We start from the raw sequence: 27,938 nt of genomic DNA on the forward strand, positions 1-27,938 counted from the left end.
CTACCTTACAGGAACTTTTAGCTGATGACGCTCGAGCAGCTGCTCGTGTCCTTCGTTTTATTACACTGACAGACTTGTCCAAAAAGATCTAACTCTTTTAGTTTGTTTCTCTGCGTCTTTGTAAGTACTTTCTGATGTTGCCCCCTTGCGTTTTTCTATGCTATCAGTGCACTAACGTTTGTGACTGGACACTAATGACCTTAGTAGTTGAGTGCCATACAAAAAAAATTTTTCAGTTGCCAGATACAGGTTACTGGGTGACATTTGTTTATTCTCAACTAGTTTTTGGGCTTGCAGAGAATCACCATTGTTACCCTGTGTAAGTTGTTGGCAGATGCTGGTAAAATATTGGTTGAAAGTGTTGCTAATGATTATTGGATCTTCTGTTACAACATTATTGATTTTTAGGCTTAACCTTTTATTGTTATTTCCTGATGACTTTTCTGTTTCTCTGTTTATTATCTTCCAAGTGCTTCTGACTTTGTTGGGAGCTTGTGTAATAACATTTTCATTGGACAGTTTTTTTGCAATTATTAAAGTTTTATTGTAAATCTTTTTATAGACTCTATAATATTCAACAAAATGAATAGGCCTATCTGGAGCTTTCCAAATTGCATGAAGAAGTTTCAACTTTTTACAGGATACTATTAGACCCTTTGTTAGCCATGGTAGATTACCTCACTTTTTCTTTATTGGTTTAGTTTTGGTTGGCAAACACTCTTCAATGATTTTTAAATAGATATCTAGGAAACTGTTATATTTATAATTAACAGTATTAGATAAGTAAATCTCTGGCAATTTTTCATTTTGTAGTTTTATCTTTAGGTCTGTTATGTTAGAACTTCTCATATCTCTGTAAGAGATAAAGCTGAATGAATCTAATTTCCCTACTTCTTTTATTATTACTTTCTGTGAGTTGTGATCTGATAAATTCATGTCTGCTATAAGGCAATTATCTCTGCCAGACTGAATATTTGTAATTACGTAATCAATGGCAGTTTGAGTGTTCATACCTATTCTTGTATAGTTTTGAATTGTGTTATGTAAACCATACATTATAAGTAAGCTCTCTAGTTTCGTTTTATATTTTGAACAATATTGATTACAGTCCAGACCCTTTTAAAATTACCCTGGTTCCATGTATCTTTGCCAAATTATTTGTATGGCAAATTGGCTGATATGACTGGGAAATTAGGATCTTTGTCTCCCCCCTTTTTTCAAAGATAACAACTTCAGCTATTTTCCATGACATTAGGATTCTTTCCTTCTGCATGATTTAGACTTAGCAAAAATAGTGTTATGTTAACTTCTTACCCCTCAGAGCACCTCAACGAATGTACTGTCAGGTCACAGAGACTTTTCTTTTTTTCTCTAACTGTCTGATGGTTTCTTCCTGCAGTATGATTATCATCCAGGTTTGTACAAAGATGTTTTTGATTCCATCTTCATTCTGTGCCGTATCATTTGGTAATAATATTTCCATCATCAGCTCAGCAGACTTTTGCCAGGCTTTGGCCATTTCTCCATTCACTCTTTTCGGAGTTAACAGCAATGTAGGTGGTCTTATTTGAGACTACTTCATTGATAATGTAGTTTTTCCTCCAATTATTTCTAATTTTAATAATTTTCTCACTATACTACTGCCTTTTTTTGCCAACAAGTCTCAAAAAGACATTTCCTTCCTCCCTGCCCCAAAGCCATTGATACAAATGTCAACATGTTCAAAACTCCTTCTACATCTACATCCATACTCCACAAGCCACCCGATGGTGTGTGGCGGAGGGTACCTTGAGTACTTCTATCGGTTCTCCCTTCTATTCCAGTCTCGTATTGTTCGTGGAAAGAAAGATTGTCGGTATGCCTATGTGCAGGTTCTAATCTCTCTGATTTTACCCTCATGGTCTCTTCGTGAGATATACGTAGGAGGAAGCAATATACTGCTTGACTCCTCGGTGAAGGTATGCTCTCGAAACTTCAACAAAAGCCCGTACTAAGCTACTGAACGTCTCTCTTGCACAGTCTTCCACTGGAGTTTATCTGTCATCTCCGTAACGCTTTTGCGATTACTAAATGATCCTGTAACGAAGCGCACTGCTCTCCGTTGGATCTTCTCTATCTCTTGTATCAACCCTATCTGGTACGGATCCCACAATGGTGAGCAGTATTCAAGCAGTGGGCAAACAAGTACACTGTAGCCTACTTCCTTTGTTTTTGGATTGCATTTCCTCAGGATTCTTCCAACGAATCTCAGTCTGGCATCTGCTTTACCGACGATCAACTTTATATGATCATTCCATTTTAAATCACTCCTAATGCCTACTCCCAGATAATGTATGGAATTAACTGCTTCCAGTTGCTGACCTGCTATATTGTAGCTAAATGATAAGGGATCTTTCTTTCTATGTATTCGCAGCACATTACACTTGTCTACATTGAGATGCAACTGCCATTCCCTGCACCATGTGTCAATTTGCTGCAGATCCTCCTGCATTTCAGTACAATTTTCCATTGTTACAACCTCTCAATATACCACAGCATCATCTGCAAAAAGCCTCAGTGAACTTCCAATATTATCCACAAGGTCATTTATGTACATTGTGAATAGCAACAGTCCTACGACATTCCCCTGCAGCACACCTGAAATCACTCTTACTTCAGAAGACTTCTCTCCATTGAGAATGACATGCTGCGTTCTATTATCTAGGAACTCTTCAATCCAATCACACAATTGGTCTGATAGTCCATATGCTCTTACTTTGTTCATTAAACTGTGAGGAACTGTATCGGAAGTCAAGAAACACGGCATCTACCTGGGAACCTGTGTCTATGGACCTCTGAGTCTTGTGGACGAATAGCACGAGATGTGTTTCACACAACCATCTTTTTTGAAACCCATGCTGATTCCTACAGAGTAGATTTCTAGTCTCCAGAAAAGTCATTATACTCAAACATAAAACACGTTTTGCACATCTGTTCGACATCCCTTCTTGAAAACGGGGATGACCTGTGCCCTTTTCCAATCCTTTGGAATGCTACGCTCTTCTAGAGACCTACGGTACACCGCTGCAAGAAGGGGGGCAAGTTCCTTCGTGTACTCTGTGTAAAATCAAACTGGTATCCCATCAGGTCCAGCGGCCTGTCCTATTTTGAGCAATTTTAATTGTTTCTCTATCCCTCTGTCATCTATTTCGATATCTACCATTTTGTCATCTGTGCGACAATCTAGAGATGGAACTACAGTGCAGTCTTCCTCTGTGAAACAGCTTTGGAAAAAGACATTTAGTACTTCGGCCTTTAGTCTGTGATCCTTTGTTTCAGTACCATTTTGGTCACAGAGTGTCTGGACATTTTGTTTTGATCCACCTACCGCTTTGACATAAGACCAAAATTTCTTAGGATTTTCTGCCAAGTCAGTACATAGAACTTTACTTTCGAATTCATTGAATGCCTCTCGAATAGCCCTCCTCACACTACATTTCGCTTCGCGTAAATTTTGTTTGTCTGCAAGGCTTTGGCTATATTTATGTTTGCTGTGAAGTTCCCTTTGCTTCGCAGCAGTTTTCTAACACGGTTGTTGTACCACGGTGGTTCTTTTCCATCTCTTACGATCTTGCTTGGCACATACTCATCTAATGCATATTGTACGAAGGTTTTTAACTTTGTCCACTGATCCTCAACACTATCTGTACTTGACACAAAAATTTTGTGTTGAGCCACAAAGTACTTTGAAATCTGCTTTTTGTCACTTTTGCTAAACAGAAAAATCTTCCTACCTTTTTTAATATTTCTATTTATGGCTGAAATCATTGATGCAGTAACCGCTTTATGATCCTTTCTTAGTGTAATGCTATGTCTCATAATGTAGATGAAAATTAACTCAAAATTTTAGTCCAAATATTAATTATTTGCAATGTCCACATCAAAATATCATGGTTCTTGCAAAATGACAAAAAAAAATTGTAAAAAGTTTTCAAGCAGAAAATTTTATGTAAATAATAGAATAATTAATGACTCCAGAACAAATGTTTTTGACAATAGCTTACAAGAGATGACCTGGGACAAAATTCACAATGAACCAAATGCTGGCATAAAATTTAATCTATCCCATGATAAATTCACATCATTATTTGAAAATAGCTTTCCATGTACGCTAATCAGAAAGGACATTAAAGAGCCTTGTAAAAAAGAAAAGTATCTTGTGAAAGGAAACAGGAAATGTCTCTGTTAGCGAGAACAAGTAAAGATCTCGTAGTAGTTGCACATTACACAAACTACTCACAATTACTAAGATAGCTTATTGAAAAAATCAAGGAACATGCACATTACATCAAAAATCAGTAATTCTGACAATAGATTTAAGAATACCTAGAATAAAGTGAAACAAGACTGGTCAAAGAACAGAATAACATCACTACTGAATTGAATGGAAGGTCCATAAATGATGAGTCACAAGTAATAACCATTTCTTAAACATAGTAGAAAATATGGCAACAAACTGTTCAAGAGAAAAACCACAGACATATGTTGAAAAAGTAACTCTCATAAAACTCAGTCATATGAATGTATGAAATTAAGACAATTGCATATTCTCTCAAAAATAAAAACTCATCTACATTTGGTGGTGTTTCTAACAGAGTACTTAAGATTTGTTCCCATACAATAAGCCCAGTTTTATCTGAAGTATGTAATGCAATGCATCACTTACTGGAGGCATTTTCCCAGAGAGACAAATGTGTCATTGCTAAACCCCTCTATAAGAAGGGTGAGATAAGAGATGTCAATAACTACTAACATGTTTCACTACTGACATCATTTACCAAAATTTTTGAGAAGTCCTGTATTCTAGATCAGTATCCCACCTGATCAACAACAATATCCTCAGTAAATCACAGTTTTGATTTCAAAAGAGTTTCTCGACTGAGAATGTCATTTACAAATTCATTCAGTAAAATTTCCAAGCATTTAATAAGAAAATAGCACTGGTTAATATATTCTGCGACCTGTTTAAGGCATTTCACTCTGTGAATTACACTATTCTCCTAAGATATACTGCAGTTTTATGGTAATGATGGTGTAACCAACCAATGGATAATGCCATATCTAACCAAAAGAATGCAGAAAGTTGTACATAGTAATTCAACCAATGTAATCAGGAGCAATTCTTCTGGAAATCACATATGGGTTTGCTCATTGTTCAATCTTAGATCCATTATTGTTCCTCATGTAAGAGGCAGTCAAATGAAAATGAGACACATGGAAAAAAGTAAGTAAACTGTTTAGTATTTCAAAAGAAATCACTATAACTGTTAATATATTTGTCCAACTGTGAAACAATACTGTCAATGGCTTCACAGAAAAATGTTTGTGGTTGCTTTCAGAACCATGATTGTATCCAGATGTGTATCTCTGCAACTGAAGCAAATTGACAGCTATGGCTGTCTAACTTCAGGGCTCCAAAAATAGGAATAGCATAGGCAGCAATTGGCACTACTGCTGTGTGTTAATTGTGATGCCACGTTCCAGAAAGTCGGTGAGTAGTGGATTGATGAACAGCATCATTCTGTTGCCGGATAATGCCTGCTGACATGCTGCCAAGACTGTTTCAACTACGCTGCAGAAATTTCACTGGAGAGCCCTTATACGTCTTCCATACAGTCCCGACATCCCCTCATGCAATTTCCATAATTTTGGAGTCCTGAAGAAAGACATTCATGGCCTTTGATTTGCTTTGACTGAAGAGTTGCACACTTGGGTACAAACATGGGTTTGTGAGCAACCACAAACATTTTTCCATGAAGCACTAACCGTCTTGTCTCACAGTGGGATAAATGTATCAACAATTATGGTAACAATTTTTGAAATAATAAGCGGTTTTCAATTGTGTTAGTTTCCACCTTTCTTAACACTATGCATTATAATTAGATGTTTATCACTGTTAATTGATATTATTTTACTTGTTAGGAGTTAAATGAAAACAGGGTGACCCAGAAGTCCGTTAACATTAGAAAATTCAATGTTTCACACAGTAATGTAGGTAGTGAGACACAAATTGAAACAAAACATGTTTGGAATGCAATAGGGTGCTATTAAAACAAAAAAGTGCACAAAATAACTAACAGATGGTGCTTTATATGACACAAAAGCAATCATTATTAGACTGGAGCATAACTTTGTAGCATTTTTTGTTTTGCATAATGTTATTCCAGTTGCTATGAGTTAATTTATTGATTATCATTTTTTATTCATAGTTCACTGTACTTATTTGAGTCTACATTTTGTCATTTGGAAATAGTGAGTGGAGATGTGGACACTAGAACATGGAGTGCTAATTGTAGAAATTGGACCATTTGCAACACATATTCTTTTGTTTCAGTTCAATAGAGGAGTGACAGCAGTGGGAGCAGCCAAAACACTTGTGTCGTTAATGGGCCACTGGACAGAGCATGGCAAAAAAATGTTTTGACATTAGTGACTCTGCAAGTTGTGGAAGACATTCAGGGTTTGATTAGGATTGTTTAAATGCATTAATCCACAATGTTCCATGTCAGTGTACCTGAAAACTGGCAACTGTGATGAATTGTGATCATTCCACCACCATTTGACATTTGCATGCAATGGAGAAGGTTCAAAAATCAGGTGTATATATACTGCGTACTCCAAGCCAAAATCATAAAAATCAGCAGATGGTTATATGTGCATCTCTGCTTGCTCACTGTCAACTGGCTCATGAACAACACTGACCATTTCTATCCTGTATTGTTACTGGTGAAGAAAAATGGTAACTTACAGAAAAGAAAGAAATGACTAAGCCCAAACAAAGAAGCAATTCCCCATACAAAGACAAGTGCACATCCACAAAAGATATGTTACGCATCTGGTGGGACAGCAACAGTGTGGTGCTCTATTAATTGCTTCCCTGAGGTGTAAGCTCCATTGCTGAGATGTTTTGCAGACGAAATTCAAGAACAACAACCAGGAACGCTGCATGAAGTGATACTATTCCATGATAATGCCCATTCCATGATAATGCCCACCCACATTCTGGTAGACAGCAAAAAATACAATAAAGGAGTTGAGTTGGGAAGTCATTCCACATCCAACTTATTCACCTGCTCTTGTGCCCTCCGCTTATCATCTTTTCCACTCTCTATTTAATAACCTTGAAGGGACTTCCTTTCTGGATGAAAATGTGTTCTGATCATGGCTTGACAAGTTCAACTTAAAACACCGTTATTTCTACAGTCACAGAATCGAAAAGTTACCCCAGCACTGGCAGACTGTCAGAAATAGTGAAGGAGAATATATTATTGATGACTAAAGTCTCTGTTATGTGTATCTGTTGTGTTTATTAAACTAATGGAAAACACTATCCACCAACCCAATATCATAACAACAGATTTTTTTAGCAAAGATGATGTTCTTTACAACAAATGCTGAAAATGCTGGTAGTCATTCATCAACAATACCTGTTTTATTTATTTATTTATTTATTTATTTCTTGTTCCGTAGATCCAGTTAGTGAGTCAATCACAAGGATATGGAACGTGTCAAATTGTACAGGTTTCAATTTAAACTTACAATAAACACAAGGGCAATTCAATGGCAAATTGTACATAGTTTAAGTAAGACATACTATAAATACATCTAAAAACAAAGGTATCATCATCATCTTTGTTTTTAGATATATTTTTCCTACGTGGAATGTTTCCCTCTATTATAACCATACTATAAATACAGTAACAGATACAATGTCAGCTAGATAACATAACAACCATTTGACAGAAAAAGGAGTTTCAAATAAAGGTTAAAGATAAGAGCACAAAGTTAAATCAGATATTAGACCTACAAGAGTAAATACATGTACAGCCAATCTGTTGTTACAAAAAGTGTGCTAATGCCCAAATGCACAATAAAATCAATTGAACTACTTCTAGACACAATAAGTTTAGTGATGGTATACATTTTCTTTCAGGTATTCATCCACAGTATAATAAGATTTCTCTGTCAGGTAATCTTTGAGAACTCGTTTAAATTTTGGCAGTTCTCTATGAACACATTTGATATGTAGTGGTAGAGCATTGAACAGCTTAATGCTGGAGTAGTAAACTCCTTTTTGTACCAGAGTGAGACGTTTCATTTCTAAATGTAGATTGTTTTTGTTTCTGGTGTTATAACCATGGAATTTACTGTTGTCTTGGTAGATGGAATAATTTTTGCACACAAAGATCAGCAAGGAAAAAATATATTGTGAGGCAGTTGTTAGGATACCTATCTTCCGAAACAAGTGCCTGCAAGAGTGTCTTTGATGGATCCCACACATTATTCTGATTGCTTTTTTTTGGATGGTGAAAACTTTTTTTGCAAGTGGTTGGTTCCCCCAGAATGTGATAGCATATGACATCAATGAGTGGAAGTAGCCAAAGTAGGCAACCTTAATAGTGTCAAATTCAGCCACTGAAGAAATTACTCGTAGTGCAAATGTTGCCAAGCTAAGTTTTTTACATAGATGAAGAATGTGAACTGACCAATTACATTTACTGTCTATGTAAGCACCCAGGAATTTTGTGTCTTCAACTTTCTGTATTGGTTGATCTCTACATTTTATGTCAATTTCATCGGGATTACTTTGTGATGTATGGAACCTCATATAATGAGTTTTATCTGCATTGAGTGAGAGACCATTCGAGGAGAACCAATTTAAGATGTCATTAAAAACAGTATTTGTAGTTTTTTCAAGATCATGATCAATCAAATCATCAATTAGAATTGTGGTATCATCGGCAAACAGGGTAAATTTGCTGTTTGTCTCAGAACAAAGAGGAAGATCATTAATAAAGATGAGGAAAAGCAGTGGGCCCAAAACGGAGCCTTGAGGCACACCACACGTTATCGTGCCCCATTCAGACGAGGCAGGTTCTCCAGAAGAGCCATTTAGCATTACAGTCTGCTTCTGATCCTGTAGATATGATTGTAGCCACAAGCCAACAGTACCACCTAAACCATAGTATTCTGCCTTTTTCCAAAGAATTTGCTGGTTTACACAGTCAAAGGCTTTCGTAAGATCGCAAAAAATACCCACTGGAGACTTTTTTTTGTTAATGGCTTCCAAAACTTGGTTGGTGAAAGAGAATATTGCCTGTTCAGTACAAAGACCGGAACAAAAACCAAACTGATTTTTGCTTAAGATACTGTGGAAGTTGAGATGGTCTACAATCCTCCTGTGCATGAGTTTTTCTAGAATTTTCGAGAAGGTAGTTAATAGGGATATTGGGCGATAGTTTGTAACAATGCTTTTATCCCCTTTTTTAAAGAGAGGAATCACTACAGCCAACTTAAGTCTGTCAGGGACAATCCCATCTTGTAGGGATGCATTGTATATGTTGCATAAGACGGGACTAACAAATTTATAACAGTGTTTCAGTATTTTACTAGAAATATTGTCCACACCAGCAGAATTCTTATTTTTTAATGATCTAATTACTCTTATGACTTCGCTTACAGTAACTGGAGATAAGGATAACTGTGGGATTCTGTTGCTAATAGCTTTCTGCAGGAGGGACAATGATTCTTCCATGGAACCATTACAGCCTGTCTTCTCTGCTGCTCTCAAAAAGGGGTTATTAAATATTTCTGCAACCAACTCAGGTTTCTTTATGATACTGTCCCCTGTTTTAATCTCTACCTGAGACATGTTCCCTGTTGTCCTGCCAATTTCCCTCTTTATTACATTCCATATTTAATTTTATTTTCTGAGCTTTCAATTTCTGATTTTATGCACATACTTTTAGATTTATTTATAACCTTCTTGAGAATGCTACAGTAAAGTTTGTAGTGTTGTTGTTTCTTTGGATTATTACAAGTCCTGAGAGAACTGTATAACATCCTCTTTGTTCTACAAGATGTTATTATCCCTGTAGTGATCCAAGATTTCTTGGCATTGCCTATATGACTATTTTTAACTACTTTTTTGGGAAAGATGGACTCAAATACAGACATGAATTCATTTAAAAATGAATTGTATTTTTTGTTTACATCTGTTTCCCTATAAACTCGGTTCCAGTCTATCTCTTTTAGGCAAGGGACAATGATGTTACCAGCATGTTACAGCATATCAGTAGGTATGGTGAGAAATTGCTGTCAGATGTTGTTTTACAGCATTCTTAATGAGGTTGGACAGTTGTGGTTCACTTAAGACATCAGATAAACCCCAGAACCATTAATCACATGGATTGAGGTCCAAAGGCCTGGGAGACCAAGCATGACAGAAGTGGCATCTAAGTGCATGATCCTCACCAAGCGATGTGCACAACAGATCTTTCTCACGTGTAGCAATATGGGATGGAGCACCATCCTGCAAAAAAGTCGTACCTTCCAGCAAGTGTTGATCAGACAGGCTGTGGATGGTGTGATTCTGTAGCATATTGGTTATCTCACACCTGTCACTCTGACAGTTTGAAAAGCAGCTTCCTGCCATCCAGTGTCATCTGTTGGCGAGTTTTTGCAGCCTTTTTGGTTTCAATATACACCATGTCATTTCAGTTGCAAGTGTCAAGTTTTATCTCTCTACCTACATTATTCAGTGAATTAGTTCATTTTGAAAGGTTAACGGACTTTTGGGTCATCCTATACAGTCTTTCTTGCTGAAGCCATTTGGAAATCAGATTTGAAAAATATTAGTTTATCAGATAATTTTTTTCTTTCATTTCACTTCCTTTATCTCACACAATATTCATATATTGAAAATATAATGTAACTGGATGGATAAAAGATATATTCACCAAACAGCAGAAGGAGAAAGCGTATATAAAAGGTAAGTAGATGTGAAAGCTTTCAGAGCTGGTGGCCCCTCCTTCTGGCAGAAGCACTGAAGGGAAAGGAAGAGAGACGATGGAAAAGGACTGGTGAGGTTTAGGAAATGGGAGAGAGTTTGGAAAAGTCATCCAGAATCCCAGGTCAGGGGAGACTTTAATAAATAAATAATTTGCAACATAATTTGTTTACTTTTTATACTCTGTTTTCCTCATGTTTCTCAATGTGTGACAGCCAAAAGTACTTTGTTACTTATGAAGGTGACATGTTTTGTATGTAATTCACTCAGAAGATACACAATGCTTATGCTTTTAAGTCTTTCTCCAACAACAATGCAGAATAAGTCCAGTTGGAAATGGAGATACATTGAGTTCGTAAAACAGAATAAAATCTATTTTTTATTTAACTGATAATCTGAGATTAGATGATGATTAATAGTGCTGCAGTAGATTACAGTTAAGAAAACAAAGTTTAAAGAAAATAGTGAAGCCACTGACCTTATGCCAAGATTCATTGCTTCTGCAGTGCCAATCATACTTATTGCCAGCAACATATTATTACACATTTTAACTGTTTGTCCTGAACCTGCAGGACCACAATGGACAGCACGTGAACCCATGTGCAATAGAAGATCTTTAACAGTTTCAAAATATTTGTCTGGGCCACCAACCATGAAAGTTAACTTTCCTTCTTTTGCTGCAACCACACCTATAATGAAGGATGTTTGATATTGTATGAAATAAATTGGATGATTTCATTAACAGGTAAGTTATATCTTACACACACATTAGGCACTGAAGGTAGTAGCAATTTCTTACAGTTACAGCCTGTAGATGAATAAAAACAGAGGAATCAGAATTAACACTGATGAAATATGCTTGCTTGAGAAACCCTTGAGTATTAGCAACAAGTTGATTTGTAGTGAATTGCAGACAAAGTGTGGTACAAAGTAATTTAGGAAAAATAATTGCAGAAAAATATTTCCTACAGAATCAAGGGACAAGAGGAGATTTGGCGTGTCACAAATACAACAGTAGAAAACACAGCCATGAATGTTGGAGAAAAGAGTCACAGATCCATGTTTGCTGATAGATTTCAGAGTAGTTTGTCAGCCACTCCTCATAAAGTCATCAAAAAAAGAGAAAAAGACACAACAAACATACATATTTAAAAAAGACCACTTCAATTAGCAATTATGATAGTTCAAATATTAAATATGTATGAACCGGTAGTTTTCAAATACAGAGGTTCTGTACACTGAAAAAGATAACACAAGTTTGGATAAAATGAGGCTATTGAGAAATGAAATAGCAAAGCCCCACTGAACCCAGGGTCAAAGAAGAGATGCAGGTAATGAAGAAATGCACAATTTTAGCCGAACTGTCCTAGTTGATTACATGCATGCATTTATTCACAACTGCTTATGCAGCCAACATGTCTACTTCCATCTTCATACTACACCATGGTTATAACAGTTTGAGCTATCTTACAAACTTGCTTTCATTAATTCACGCATTACATTTCGTATATCCTAACAGGAAGAGAATACACATGGATGAGGAATGAGATAATATTATAATAAGAAACTATTATTATACTTGTGTACTTCTTGTATTAATGGTCTTCAGTCCAAAGACTTTTTTGACATTGCTCTGCAGAAGTCTGTGCAAGTCTTTCATCTCTGCATAACTACTGCAACCAACAATCATTTCAATCTGCTTGTAGTCTTCAAGCCATGATCTCTGTCTGACAGGTGTGAATATGACAATTTCATTAATTTAATAACTCACTGTTGCAAAATACTGACAAAATTTTTTATGTATGAATGAAAAAACTTGTAGAAATTGAACTTGGGTGAGATTAGTTGAAGATAGGTTACAGAAAGGTATATCTCTGTTTATAGCATTTGTAGTACAGAGAAAGCTTTTGACAATGTCAATTGGACTGCACTCTTTGAAATTTTTATGGTAGCAGGGGTAAAATACATGGAGCGAAATATTATTTACATCTACTAAGGGAAACAGACTGCAGTTTTGAGTATAATGACATGAAAAGGAAGCAGTAGTTAAAAAAAGGAATAAGGCAGGGTTGTAGCCTATCCTCAGGCTTATTTAATCTTCACGCTGAGCAAGCGGTAAAGAAAATCAAGGAGAAATTTGGAAAGGAAATTGAAGTTCACAGAGAATAAATAAACACTTTGCATTTTGCTGATGACACTGTAATTCTAGTAGAGACAGAAAAGAAAAGTTGAATAGAATGGACAGTGTCTTGAAAAGAGATTATAAGATGAACATCAATAAATGTAAAATGAGGGTAATGGAATATAGTTGAATTAATCAGATGATGCTGAGGGAAATAGGTAGGAAATGAGACACTAATGGTAGTAGAGACTTTTGCTATTTGGAGATCAAAATAACTTATGATGGCTAATGTAGAGAGGATATAAAATGCACATTGGCAGTGGTATGAAAAACATTTATGAAAAATAAAACTCTCTTAACATGGAATATAAAATTGAGTATCAGGAAATCTTTCCTGAAGATATTTGCCTGGAATGTAATCCTGTAAAGAAAAGAAATGTGGACCATATATAATTTGGAGAAGAAAAGCATATAAGCTTTCCAAATGTTATGCAACAGAATAATGCTAAAGACTAGGTGGGTATATCAAAAAACTAATGAGGAGGTAGAGAAAAGAAATTTATAAGGCAATTTGACTAAAGAAGGATTTGGTTGACAGGAAACATCCTGAGGCATTAAGGAATTGTCAATTTGGTGAGGGATGGAAGAGTGTATGTACTATCTCTCTCTCTCTCTCTCTCTCTCCCCCTCTGTCTGTGTGTGTGTGTGTGTGTGTGTGTGTGTGTGTGTGTGTGTGTGTGTGTGTGTGAAAGGGGGGCAGCAAAAGGGGGGGGGGGGGGGGTTAAAACTGCAAATGAAGACCAAGGCTTGAATATAATTAGAAGGCTCAAATTGGTATAGGTTATAATAGTTTTGCAGAGATGAAATGATTTGCACAAGAGAGATCAGTATTGACTGTTACATCAAAATGGTCTTTGGACTGAAGGCAGCAGTAACAACAGATACATATCAGACCTTAGAAGATACGGTAAACAGGGGCGTAAATTAAAAAGATGTTTCTGGATAGTAGAACGTTGGTTGTGTTAAACATATCTCTGAGTGAAAATTGTTTCTATTGCATATTTGGTTAAAATATTTAATGGACTCTTCAGTGTAATTCAGGCAAGAATTCACTTCCATGGATGCTCAAAGCACTTTATTAAGAACAGATGTACGAGGTGAATCTTACGGTATGTTGATGATTTTCACTTATGGACCGTCTGACAGCAACTGGCTTGCTGTCAGACGGTCCATAAGTGAAAATCATCAACATACCGTAGTATTACGCGCAACTGAGGAGGACAGGACCAAAAAATTGGAGGTGAATCTTGTACAAACAGGATCAAGGACAAAACATAGCCAAGTCAATAACGGGGGTACTTCTGCTGTTAGTTTAGTGTGTCTCTTGCTCTGCATGTTGAGCATATCCATAATACATTCACACACGCACTGTAGCAAATATCCACTAATTTAGGAGAGTTACAAAAGTAATTAATAGGATTTGATCTCTTTGTGTGTGTTCTGCACTGCCACTGTTATCTATTAAACAACTATAGCTTTACAAGTATCAAATTACGTGTCAAATTTGTAAAACAGGAAGAAACAGAGAAATGTGAAGTTTGTACATGACACACAAAGCTGCTTACCTCCAGATACTGGGGCATCAAACTGCAAACAGCCTCTTTTTGTAGCTTCCTCAGACAGCTCTACAGATAAATCTCTGTCAATGGTGCTGCAGTCTATCAGAAATGTGTCTCTGCTGACAGATCTGAATAAGATTTTAAAAAATACATGCATTAGTAAGAAGTTAATTATCATCATGAACTGAAGAAAATGTGTCTTCCATTGCTAGCCTACGCTTTTGTAGTTCTTTGTTCAATCCTACATGATGGCTGTTTCCCTTCATCCTATTGCCAGTAGGTTATTTTATTCATGCCCATGAATCAATGAGACTAAGTTATAGAACAAGACAATACAGATACAGGCTACAGAATGTTGATTAGGAGATAAAAGCAACTGATTTGCAATACTGTATACATATGATTGCTACAGTATAGTGAAAGGCTCTAAATTATTGTGAAGAACTCTCATGCAGAATAAAACAACTGTGCTACAAGGAAGTCTTTCAATTAGTATTTACAAATCTGAACCTTATAAATTTTTAATTTTGATGATAACCTATTGGAACAAAATTTACAGAATACTGTGATAGTTTTTGTAGACTAATTAGAAAAATTTTATCCATATGCCAATGTTTTGTTCATCTGATTTTTCATCAAGCAACAGCTGCAATTCCTTTTGAAATCTATATTAACAACCAAAGATCTCATGAGGGAATGTATAACAAACTGAAATGGCAGAATTACAATCCGATGACACTTTAACAGCAATTTCCAGAATGTGCACAGACTGATGCAACAGATTGTTCTGATATTTCTTATGTGTGCTATAAATATCTTTTTTTATGCAGGAGTTGTCCCAGTGTATGATACAATAGACCAAAAATATACAAAAGAAACGAGCTTTCATACTTGACTGTTAGTAACAGCCCTCCATCTACCTTCAGTTCTATAAATTTGGAATATTTAAATTAACTTATTATTTTACAATCTTCATATACTTAAGTTGTTAAGGTCTTTCACCTCAACATCATAATTTCTGTTGTGCAGTGCCATCTTGTGAGTTGTTCCTTCACCATAACTTTACAAACATACTTCAATAGTGCCCCAAATGCAAAAAAGCATTAATGGTATTACAGCTCTGCAGCGGCTCAGGACCATATTTACAAAAGCCTAGTGACAAAATCTGAAACAAACTTGTAAACTAACATGTTGTAGTGGAACAACTCTCTACCCAAATACACCATAACAGTTTAGTGATCACTGTTGTGTAATGGGCTCCGAGGCAGGCTGATCTGAGAAAGTCATAGCCTTTCCTTTCTCAAGTTGAATCTTAAAATGAGAGCTTCTCTCTCTGATATCTCCTCCACACCACCCATTGTCATCTTCTGACATCCTCTTAATCTCCATAACTTCCTTTCAAAACATATGGCATTCCCATACCATTATCTCTATCCCGAGGTCCCCTGCTGTAAAATTCACCCTTTGTACTCACCATCCATCACTTGTTCCACCTACATCACTGATAAGCCTTACAATATCATCAGAAGATCAGCTTACAAAACCTTGCACACTGTTTACATTTGACCCATGTCCACTGCCCACTGCCAATTCTGTAGCATCCAAGTAATTTTTTTTTTTTAATTTTATAATTTTATTTAAAAACCAAAGCAGAAATTTTGTTAACTTGTTTTTTGATGTGGTGACATTTTAAAACAATCTTATTATAATCAAAAATGTTTTCATAAATCGATTGTGTTAACGATAAATATTTACTGTTTTTAATATAACTGATCTGTAACATCTCTGTTCGTCATTCCATATCTGACAAATGCACAGTTTTGTACAGTGTTGTGTTTTGTATCTAGAAGTCAGTTGGAAGACAGAATTGTGAAATGATTTTGATGGAGTTTAGTTGCAAGTATTGTTGAAAATTTTAATGAAGACTAAGCTTGTTATCTGAGTCTGGAATATCCGACTAACATGATATATGAAAAGGATAGATTGCTATTCACCATAATGATGACTCATTGAGTTGCAGACAGGTATAATGAAAATACTGTTACAAACTGAGCTTTCGGCCAAAGCCTTCTTCAGAAATGAAAGGAGAACACATACATATTCACACAAGCAGGCACACACCACACTGACCCTCCCACAACCTGTACCCTGTTATTCCTCCCCCTTCCCTGCCCCACTCAGGATCGGTGCTTTTATTCAGTGCAATAGTTGCAGTCTGGCCCGAGCAGCCGGAGATAGCAGTCATGTGTGCATGAGGTGTGCCTGCTTGTGCAAATGTGGTCTGTTTTCCTTTCTTCTCCGAAGAACAGTTTCACCAGAAACTCAGTGTGTAACATGGCCAAAAGCTCAGCGTGTAACAGTCTTTTCATTGTGCCTATCTGCAACTCAACATGCTGTCTTTACAGTGACTGGCAACCTATCCTTCTCATAATTGTTGATATTCCAACCTGAACTTTCCATTGTTTAACATGATAAATGAAAATATAACACTGAACTCAAAAAATGTGAGGAAGCTGTTTAGCAATAGGCTATAAAAATTGAATGACTGCAACAACATTAATCAGATAAGTATTAAAAAAGACTATAATGTGCTGAACATTTGCATTATTGGAATATAACACACTTCAAACTGTTAATATTTCATACTTATGAAAGAATTAATAAGTTACACTTTCTAACATATTCTTGCATTATCAAACCCTCCTGGATATAACCCCCATTAACATACAATGCCCCCCCTCCCAACTCTCTTTCTTTGTTTGTTCCCCATCCCCTACTCCATCCCTACCAAAAAAAAGTCCTTTCTCCTTCTAGTTCTACATCCATCATTACTTATTCTGTCATCACATCTGTACTGAAATGCTCTACTCTCTCTCTCTCTCTCTCTCTCTCTCTCTGACACCTTTTAATCATACGCATCCTATCCCTCTTTCCTCCCCAATGTATAGTTCTAAAAGCTAGGACAGTTTCTTAAGGTTTCATATCTGTCTATCAGCAGTACTGACTTTTGCCTCCTGAAGGTTAAGTACAGGCATGCTAGTCTGTTACATAATTTAATACTATTTTTACTTTCCTAAAGAAATGCCATTAGTCTCTATTGAAGTGAGATTTCAATTAAAAATGTTAAGGATATGAGCACTGATTACCACTGTTCCATGATTAGACTGAAACACTTGCCTGTGAAGTCTCACATCAAAGAAAAACAGAAAAATTATTGTTAAAGTTGTTATTTAATAAGCTTTCATGCATTATTTCATTTATTATCAGCATGACATTAAATTTTGTGATTAGGTCTAAATAGCTCTTCTATTATTATTATTATTATTATTATTATTATTAAGGAGAATGATATGAAGACACAAATAGTACATTCAAAGCTGAGAATTAAAGGTTTAGCATTGTATGAATAGTTTCTCAAGGTACACATGCATGCATCTCACATCTGCAAAATACGTGGAATGGAGAACAGACTGTAAGAGGAGTCAGAAACATTTCTAGCTGTACACAACAGTTACTGTATGGACTAGTTAGAGCAGCTTAAGATAGATTCGACAAATCTGAGAACATAATTTCAATAAAATTAGCAGAAATATCTACACTAGTTCAAGCTTTTTTTTTTGCTACAGCTGCAAGTTACAATTTCAAGCAAAAGCAAAGGCTGTTTAAAGATCCTTACCACTGAAAATGCTTCTGAAATATATTTCTGTCGAGCAATCTGAAATAAGCATACAAAAATTTGTAGTTATTGGAGCACAACTTAAAGATCAAAATTATCATGTTTCTCTCTTTAGAAAACAAGGTTTCAGAGCTTGCATCTGAGGACCACACTGAAAGTTTTGAGAGGGTTTTTTTTTTTTTTTTTTTTTTTTTTTTTTTTTACAAATTTGGTTTGAGTGTACATGTCTTGACCCATTGCATTTGAGATTATTCCCCTTGCATGCCATATTCTTTGGTTGGTTCAGGTCAGGTAACAAGGAAATTCTCTTGAAGATGTAAGTCAATTACAGTGTTTAGTTGGTACTGGAGAAAAAGTGTCTTTAGATAATGATTTAATAGTGTCTTTGTTGCATCTACCAGCACATTCAGTGCACTTTTGGGCAACCATCTCTGAGTCGTTACTCTGAATCCTCAAATAAGGAAATTTGCAATTTATACATACTGTATTACCTAAAACATCACCAGAAGGCTGAATTTTCAGAAATCTGCCAAGAGATGCTTACTTGCTGTTATTTTTGAAGCTAAAAATCAGTATATGCCAGTTTAATTGATGACAAGACGGGACTGTAACATCATGAGTACAAGATAAATAAATATTCTATGGATATCTGCCTGGTGCAAACCCTTGTGATTTTATACTTCTTAAATGGTTTGTATATCAATTCTGCTGCCTATTTAATCAAATAACTTCTCAATTGGCTTCATGGGACTGAGTGGAACTGTTACAGATCTTTACATATAAAGAAATCCAAGGTGGTAACTAGGAATAAGACTGGGACCTCTGTCTCTGTAGTGAGAATCACTAAATCATGGAGGTGATTCTCACAGATCAAACATCACTCACGTATGTGAATATTCCACAGTGAAAGTTACTGAACAGAACTGGAGAAAGTAAGAAATGCAGGCAAAAGAACAAAGTAAGACCAACACCACAGAATAGCAAGTCACTATATGTCATCTTAAACTTCTCAAAAGAATCCCACAGCAGTGGTCAAAGGTTGGCACCTATGAGATCTGCCTCACCACAACAGTGTGCCTGTTCATCCAATGATCATATCAGACTTGCAAAACAAGTTACAACAATCTTCACCATCAGCTGAAACCTACCATAATATCCCTTTTATTCCACTCAGAAATTAAAGAAGACTCACAGATGAACATAGTTTTAATTTCTTCAAAGAGTCTATGTCAATTACGAAATGTTGTTGACCAACCTTCGCATTACACTGAGGTGACAAAAGTCACTGGATACCTCATAATATCGTGTCGTACTTCCTTTTGCCAAGCATAGTACAAAAACTCAATGTGGATGGATTCAGCAAGTCATTGAAAATGCAGGCCTTACCAACTAAAAGTGGGACTCATCTGACAGGTCAAAAATTACCAGTCATCTAGGGTCCAACTGATATGATATTGAGCCGAGGGAGGCACTGCAGGTTATGTCATGCTTTTATCAAAGGCACTCATGTCAGCCATCTGCTGCCATTGCCCATTAATGCCAAATTTCACCACACTGCCCTAATGGATGCATTCGTCACATGTCCCACATTGATTTCTATGGTTATTTCACACAGAGTTGCTTATCTGTTAGCACTGACAACTCTACACAAACACCACTGCTCTCAGTCATTAAGTGCAGGCTGTTGGACGCTGTATTGTCTGTGGTGAGAGATAATGCCTGAAGTGCAGTATTCTCCTTGGCACACTGTGGATCTCAGAATATTGAAATCCCTAATGATTTCCAAAATGGAATGTCTCATGTGTCTAGTTCCAACTACCATTCTGTATTCAAATCTGTCAATTCCCTTTATGTGACCATAACAATGTCAGAAATCTTTTCACATGAATCACCTGATTACAAACGACAGCTCCACCAATGCAGTGCCCTTTTATACCTTGTACATGTAATACTACTAACATCTGTACATGTGGATATTACTATCCACAAACTTTTGTCAGTGTAAGTCTTCATTTAGAATGTTTTGCAAACTCAACTGTGCATCAAACTTCGAAGATGTGTAGTACTCTAATAACATATAACAGTAAGTTTTTGTAATAAAGGAAATTCGTTTACATTTTCTCAAAACTTTCAGCATGGACCTGAAGAATTTAAGTCAGTAAGAGGCTCTTAATGAAATTTATTAGCAGTAATTTCTTAGAAACAGAGAACTGTTTAAACTGAAATATTGTCCACAACTTTTTATTAATATTTAAGTTATTATTATGCCATTAGTTCTTATCATGTGACTGAGGGTAGAACATGGGTAACGGCCAGAAGTAATGTTAGATATGGTGCTTCACACTTTCTTTTGGAAGATGAAAGTTACCTTTCCTACAGTTATCCCCAGGTATATTTCCTCATAGTTTAACCAACAAATGTAGACTCTAAATCAGCTGGTAACAATTATAGCAACATATTTCCAAAATCCTGAAATGGCTTGCTTCAAGCCAACTAGAGGATCCTAAATAGACTAGTGTCACCAAGGTAAAGGCATCATAAATAAAAATGTCTTGTAAGTGCGTGCCACCTCCCTTTGCAGATGCATTAAACTTTCCCAAAATTCTCCCAGTTAAAGAGCCATTTGACTCACCCAGACTAGACCTGGTTTCATATGTTCATTCCACTTAATATTATTCCTTTATGTTCAATGCATGTGATGTATGACCAAACAGACAATTTACATCTTTCTAAGAATATTACTGAAACATTCAATTGCTCCCCCCCACCCAACATTAAGATTTATGATAAAATTGCAATGAGGATTATACAGACAGTTGAGATACAACACACAGAAAATATTTTTGAAGTATTATATTTCCACTTTTTTAATAAACAATCGCATCTGATGTCCATACATTGCATGTGTATGGATGCATCTATATGGTTTTTTGTTTCAGTAATACAGGCATGTTTGTCTAACTGTTGTTGGAGCCAATTGTTATCTGCAAATGTCTTTACAGACATGTGATGCTTCAGTTTAAGAAAAAACTAAAAGCCACGTGGATACAGAGCTTCTCTTTACAGTGGATGCATCAGAATAGTTTATCTCCAGTGATCTATTCACAGTCTGTGGAAAAGTATGTACTACAATACATAAAATATCCATAACAGCTGAGCCATGCCAGACTGGCGCCAGCATGGGGTACGCTCATTAGATCGTTGCGATTGATTATGGAGGGAATATGAGATCTTTGCATATTGTACGGCTTTCTTCTGGGTTGGCAGGCTTCAAGAGTCGGCCGTTAGCTTTCAAAAAGGAAAACACAGAGAGATGTGGGACGTCTCCAGAGAAAGGAGTGTCAACTGCAACCGGGTGTGCCCTATCAGCATGATATACCGCACAATTGTATTGGTCAGCAAGTCTGTGTTTTGGGGCAGCTCGGAGATCCAAGTTTTGTGATTTATATAAAGGGAAAGGTCCATGAAGGAATCTGGTTAAGCTGTTTGAGCCGCTGAGTTGTGTTGTGTGCAAACACCAAGTAAGTTGGCTGTTAGTGTATGTGGCTGTGCGACGTGATGAGAGGGGTTTCACTCCCTAGATGATTGTGGAACTTACACAGTTGTTAATTGAAAAGTATGTGGATGAGCTCTATGTGAGCTGGTTAAATGTTGGCTTTGCAGTGAAGTCTTAGTTACAACTGTATTAAGTGACTGAAAACTGCACCTAAGTGATATTATTATTATTATTATTATTATTATTATTATTATTGGTGAACCGTCCTTGGGTGGTTTCAATTTAAAGGGTAGTGGTTTCTGTGGACAGAACATTTTGTACACTGATGCACATATGTCTGATGCAAGGATTCTGCCCTGTATTTTGTGTGTGTTTCAGAGAGTTGCAATTGTCCTGTGTTTGTCAAAAGCTGCTGTAAGCACCTACGCGGGGAGTGAGGTGTGACCTGCAGCCTAGGTCCTGCTGTGTTTACATAACCCTGCCACGGCCAGGTTGCTTTTGGTGAAGACCCCATGCAAAAGGATTAGTATATCTTTTCCTTCCGCCAAGGCAGGTAAAATGCGTTTTGTAATTTGTGATTTTCTGATGTTTAAACAAATAGACCTGCAACTAAGTGTAATCTTGGTTTGTTTTATGGAAATCTTTCTTGCTTCTGTTACATATCTCTGTTCTAGTGAATTGTGGTTAGCCACACGAGATTTAAGTGTTGTTTGGGCTGTGTAGTATTTAAATGCAATTAAGTGGCTGGCCCACTCTGATAGGAGCTGTACTGTTAGTTGCATGCTTCTGTTAAGTGTGGCGAAGCCACGGCAATACTGTGTTTGCTAGTTGTTTCTGAACTGTTTTACATGCATTTTATGGTTCGTCAGCTCATCTTGGAAAGAAGGGTGTTGGCATGTATGCATGTTGAGTTGGAACGAGAATATTACTGGAGAGTGCAGGTTCATAACGAAACCCTAGATCACTATTTCAAGAGGGTTCGTATGGCGGTACTGGCATTAGATATGCAGGTGTCAGATTGCTGGAGGGCATGCGTGCTCAGGATCACTCTAGGTCAACTTTTGTAACACGTCCTCAGTCCTTGGAGCAGCTTCAGGGCTTAATTAATTCCATTAAATTGATGTCATGGGGTAATGAACAGTGGGCCACCATGCAAGACAGAGATATCCCTAGGGTGCAAGCATGTGGTAGACCTAATGATAGCAGTCCTAATACTATTAAAGGGGCCACATACCAACAGCATTTCTTGCTCATTATTTGTAACACCCTTTTCAAGTTTAACAAGATCTCACAGTAGATAAACCAGTGACACTTTGTTCATTACATGGGCTTCTCCTATACAAAAAATAACTAACATGGAGCCAAAAAGTTGTACATTTTTATAGTTTTTGAGTGCATTTGCACATATGTATGTTACATAGATCATGTCATTTGCTTTCAGGTGTTCATTGCTTGCTATCAATCAATTAAGAAAAAAATTTATTTCCTTGTTCTTTAAAATATACAGAAACTGGATGTGTTAGAGGCAGTTAACTACACTTGCAGTATTAAATCAAGATTTTTCAGTACTGATTAGGCACATATCTTTTAATAATCCAGGTTGTCCCTTCCAGGAATTGTCCATAAAGCCCATGGATCCTTACACGTGCATATACTATGAACACAATTTCTTCCCTCTGAAAATCATGACAGTATTTTATCATGTTTTGTTTACTCCTAACTTTTTCATCATAAAAAGAAATAAGTAACTGGTTGTTTTTTCCTGAGCCTAAAATGAAACAAAGCATGAAACTCTTGATGGGATTTAGAAATTGTACAGTCATTCTGAACTTACATTTCCACGACAATGTGTTAATGTCCCCCCCATGAACCATGGACCTTGCCGTTGGTGGGGAGGCTTGCGTGCCTCAGCGATACAGATAGCCGTACCGTAGGTGCAACCACAACGGAGGGGCATCTGTTGAGAGGCCAGACAAAAGTGTGGTTCCTGAAGAGGGGCAGCAGCCTTTTCAGTAGTTGCAAGGGCAACAGTCTGGATGATTGACTGATCTGGCCTTGCAACAATAACCAAAACGGCCTTGCTGTGCTGGTACTGCGAACGGCTGAAAGCAAGGGGAAACTACAGCCGTAATTTTTCCCGAGGGCATGCAGCTTTACTGTATGATTACATGATGATGGCGTCCTCTTGGGTAAAATATTCCGGAGGTAAAATAGTCCCCCATTCGGATCTCGGGGCGGGGACTACTCAAGAGGATGTCGTTATCAGGAGAAAGAAAACTGGGGTTCTACGGATCGTAGCGTGGAATGTCAGATCCCTTAATCGGGCAGGTAGGTTAGAAAATTTAAAAAGGGAAATGGATAGGTTGAAGTTAGATATAGTGGGAATTAGTGAAGTTCAGTGGCAGGAGGAACAAGACTTCTGGTCAGGTGACTACAGGGTTATAAACACAAAATTAAATAGGGGTAATGCAGGAGTAGGTTTAATAATGAATAGGAAAATAGGAATGCGGGTAAGCTACTACAAACAGCATAGTGAACGCATTATTGTGGCCAAGATAGATACGAAGCCCACACCTACTACAGTAGTACAAGTTTATATGCCAACTAGCTCTGCAGATGACGAAGAAATTGAAGAAATGTATGATGAAATAAAAGAAATTATTCAGATAGTGAAGGGAGACGAAAATTTAATAGTCATGGGTCACTGGAATTCGAGTGTAGGAAAAGGGAGAGAAGGAAACATAGTAGGTGAATATGGATTGGGGGACAGAAATGAAAGAGGAAGCCGCCTTGTAGAATTTTGCACAGAGCACAACATAATCATAACTAACACTTGGTTTAAGAATCATGAAAGAAGGTTGTATACATGGAAGAACCCTGGAGATACTAAAAGGTATCAGATAGATTATATAATGGTAAGACAGAGATTTAGGAACCAGGTTTTAAATTGTAAGACATTTCCAGGGGCAGATGTGGACTCTGACCACAATCTATTGGTTATGACCTGTAGATTAAAACTGAAGAAACTGCAAAAAGCTGGGAATTTAAGGAGATGGGACCTGGATAAACTAAAAGAACCAGAGGTTGTACAGAGATTCAGGGAGAGCATAAGGGAGCAATTGACAGGAATGGGGGAAATAAATACAGTAGAAGAAGAATGGGTAGCTTTGAGGGATGAAGTAGTGAAGGCAGCAGAGGATCAAGTAGGTAAAAAGACGAGGGCTAGTAGAAATCCTTGGGTAACAGAAGAAATACTGAATTTAATTCATGAAAGGAGAAAATATAAAAATGCAGTAAGTGAAACAGGCAAAAAGGAATACAAACGTCTCAAAAATGAGATCGACAGGAAGTGCAAAATGGCTAAGCAGGGATGGCTAGAGGACAAATGTAAGGATGTAGAGGCCTATCTCACTAGGGGTAAGATAGATACCGCCTACAGGAAAATTAAAGAGACCTTTGGAGATAAGAGAACGACTTGTATGAATATCAAGAGCTCTGATGGAAACCCAGTTCTAAGCAAAGAAGGGAAAGCAGAAAGATGGAAGGAGTATATAGAGGGTCTATACAAGGGCAATGTACTTGAGGACAATATTATGGAAATGGAAGAGGATGTAGATGAAGATGAAATGGGAGATATGATACTGCGTGAAGAGTTTGACAGAGCACTGAAAGACCTGAGTCGAAACAAGGCCCCCGGAGTAGACAATATTCCATTGGAACTACTGACGGCCGTGGGAGAGCCAGTCCTGACAAAACTCTACCATCTGGTGAGCAAGATGTATGAAACAGGCAAAATACCCTCAGACTTCAAGAAGAATATAATAATTCCAATCCCAAAGAAAGCAGGTGTTGACAGATGTGAAAATTACCGAACTATCAGCTTAATAAGTCACAGCTGCAAAATACTAACACGAATTCTTTACAGACGAATGGAAAAACTAGTAGAAGCCAACCTCGGGGAAGATCAGTTTGGATTCCGTAGAAACACTGGAACACGTGAGGCAATACTGACCTTACGACTTATCTTAGAAGAAAGATTAAGGAAAGGCAAACCTACGTTTCTAGCATTTGTAGACTTAGAGAAAGCTTTTGACAATGTTGACTGGAATACTCTCTTTCAAATTCTAAAGGTGGCAGGGGTAAAATACGGGGAGCGAAAGGCTATTTACAATTTGTACAGAAACCAGATGGCAGTTATAAGAGTCGAGGGACATGAAAGGGAAGCAGTGGTTGGGAAGGGAGTATGACAGGGTTGTAGCCTCTCCCCGATGTTGTTCAATCTGTATATTGAGCAAGCAGTAAAGGAAACAAAAGAAAAATTAGGAGTAGGTATTAAAATTCATGGAGAAGAAATAAAAACTTTGAGGTTCGCCGATGACATTGTAATTCTGTCAGAGACAGCAAAGGACTTGGAAGAGCAGTTGAATGGAATGGACAGTGTCTTGAAAGGAGGATATAAGATGAACATCAACAAAAGCAAAACAAGGATAATGGAATGTAGTCTAATTAAGTCGGGTGATGCTGAGGGAATTAGATTAGGAAATGAGACACTTAAAGTAGTAAAGGAGTTTTGCTATTTGGGGAGCAAAATAACTGATGATGGTCGAAGTAGAGAGGATATAAAATGTAGGCTGGCTATGGCAAGGAAAGCATTTCTGAAGAAGGGAAATTTGTTAACATCCAGTATTGATTTAAGTGTCAGGAAGTCATTTCTGAAAGTATTCGTATGGAGTGTAGCCATGTATGGAAGTGAAACATGGACGATAAATAGTTTGGACAAGAAGAGAATAGAAGCTTTCAAAATGTGGTGCTATAGAAGAATGCTGAAGATTAGATGGGTAGATCACATAACTAATGAGGAAGTATTGAATAGGATTGGGGAGAAGAGAAGTTTGTGGCACAACTTGACCAGAAGAAGGGATCGGTTGGTACGACATGTTCTGAGGCATCAAGGGATCACCAATTTAGTATTGGAGGGCAGCGTGGAGGGTAAAAATCATAGAGGGAGACCAAGAGATGAATACACTAAGCAGATTCAGAAGGATGTAGGTTGCGGTAGGTACTGGGAGATGAAAAAGCTTGCACAGGATAGAGTAGCATGGAGAGCTGCATCAAACCAGTCTCAGGACTGAAGACCACAACAACAACAACAACAACAAACAACAACAGTGTTAATGTGGAGTCTAGTATCATACAAAAAACAGAAGACATGGCTGTGCAACCAATGGTGAAGACTACGCATCCCTACCTAGGTTTTCAAAAGGAGTTCTACATTCTGCTGGAAAAGTCTTAAATAGCTGCTCAGCAGACACCAGTAAGGGAATTGGAAATCCCTAATATTCAAAAGTAGAGTAACCATTCCTTACTCTCCAGTACTACAATACAGAAGAATACTTGATTGGGGATGTAAATTCCAGTTAACATTAATGTTCACATGAAACAGGCTTTAACTTCACCAGTATACTGATAGCTTATAGTGTTCTGTGAAAGTTACACAAATGCTTAGTTTAAATAAACAGTGGAAAACCTAGGATGAAGTAACAACAAAATGGAAAGGATAGATTCCTACCCACCAGCTAGAGGATGTGTTGAGTCATAGCCAGACACAGTGATACAGAATGCTAGAAATAATCAAGTTTCAAACAGAGTCCTTCTTCAAAAGTAAAAACACACACACACACACACACATTCGTATACAACAACAACTATCTCTCTCTCTCTCTCTCTCTCTCTCTCTCTCTCTCTCTCTCTCTCTCTCTCTCTCTCGTGTGTGTGTGTGTGTGTGTGTGTGTGTGTGTTCCAACTGTTTCTAGGCACTAAGGCCCCACTCAGTCTGCAACTCAACAGTTTCTCCAACTGCTGAGTGGCAATCTATTCTTTTCATATAAATGCTTCAAAGTATTTATGTCAGGTCTCCAGCCAGAACATATCGGACACAATATTTTGGCAGCCCGCCTGACCACCATCTTCAGGTGCGTAAGCCGCTACACTATCTCACTGGAACTGAAATCAAACACACCGCAGCGGCTTCTTTGTACACCGACTGTGGTCCAACATGCATGCGCAAACATAACTACATAACTGCCCTCTAGCAACAAGCACAACAGCACAAAGGTGATGCAAGCTTGCGGAAACTATAAATCAGTACCAAATGCTACTGACAGTTTTTGATGACCGAAACAAGGACTGTTGTTTCT

The 27,938-nt window shown here is 37.2% G+C and overlaps 1 protein-coding gene across 2 annotated transcripts in view; it reads right to left on the reverse strand.

The window, feature by feature from the left end:
* LOC126412585 (3-hydroxyisobutyrate dehydrogenase, mitochondrial) overlaps window positions 1–27,938 on the reverse strand; it is a 69,602-nt gene that overhangs the window by 25,549 nt on the left and 16,115 nt on the right. For both annotated transcript variants that reach the window (XM_050082251.1, XM_050082243.1), the window contains exons 4-5: window positions 14,576–14,697; window positions 11,307–11,517 (exon numbers count right to left, since the gene is read on the reverse strand). In XM_050082251.1, the coding sequence (XP_049938208.1) occupies window positions 11,307–11,517; window positions 14,576–14,697 (333 nt within the window). The remainder of the gene's footprint in view (window positions 1–11,306; window positions 11,518–14,575; window positions 14,698–27,938) is intronic.

This window comes from Schistocerca serialis, chromosome 1 (genome assembly GCF_023864345.2).
Source record: "Schistocerca serialis cubense isolate TAMUIC-IGC-003099 chromosome 1, iqSchSeri2.2, whole genome shotgun sequence".
NCBI classification, from domain to species: Eukaryota; Metazoa; Arthropoda; class Insecta; order Orthoptera; family Acrididae; genus Schistocerca; species Schistocerca serialis.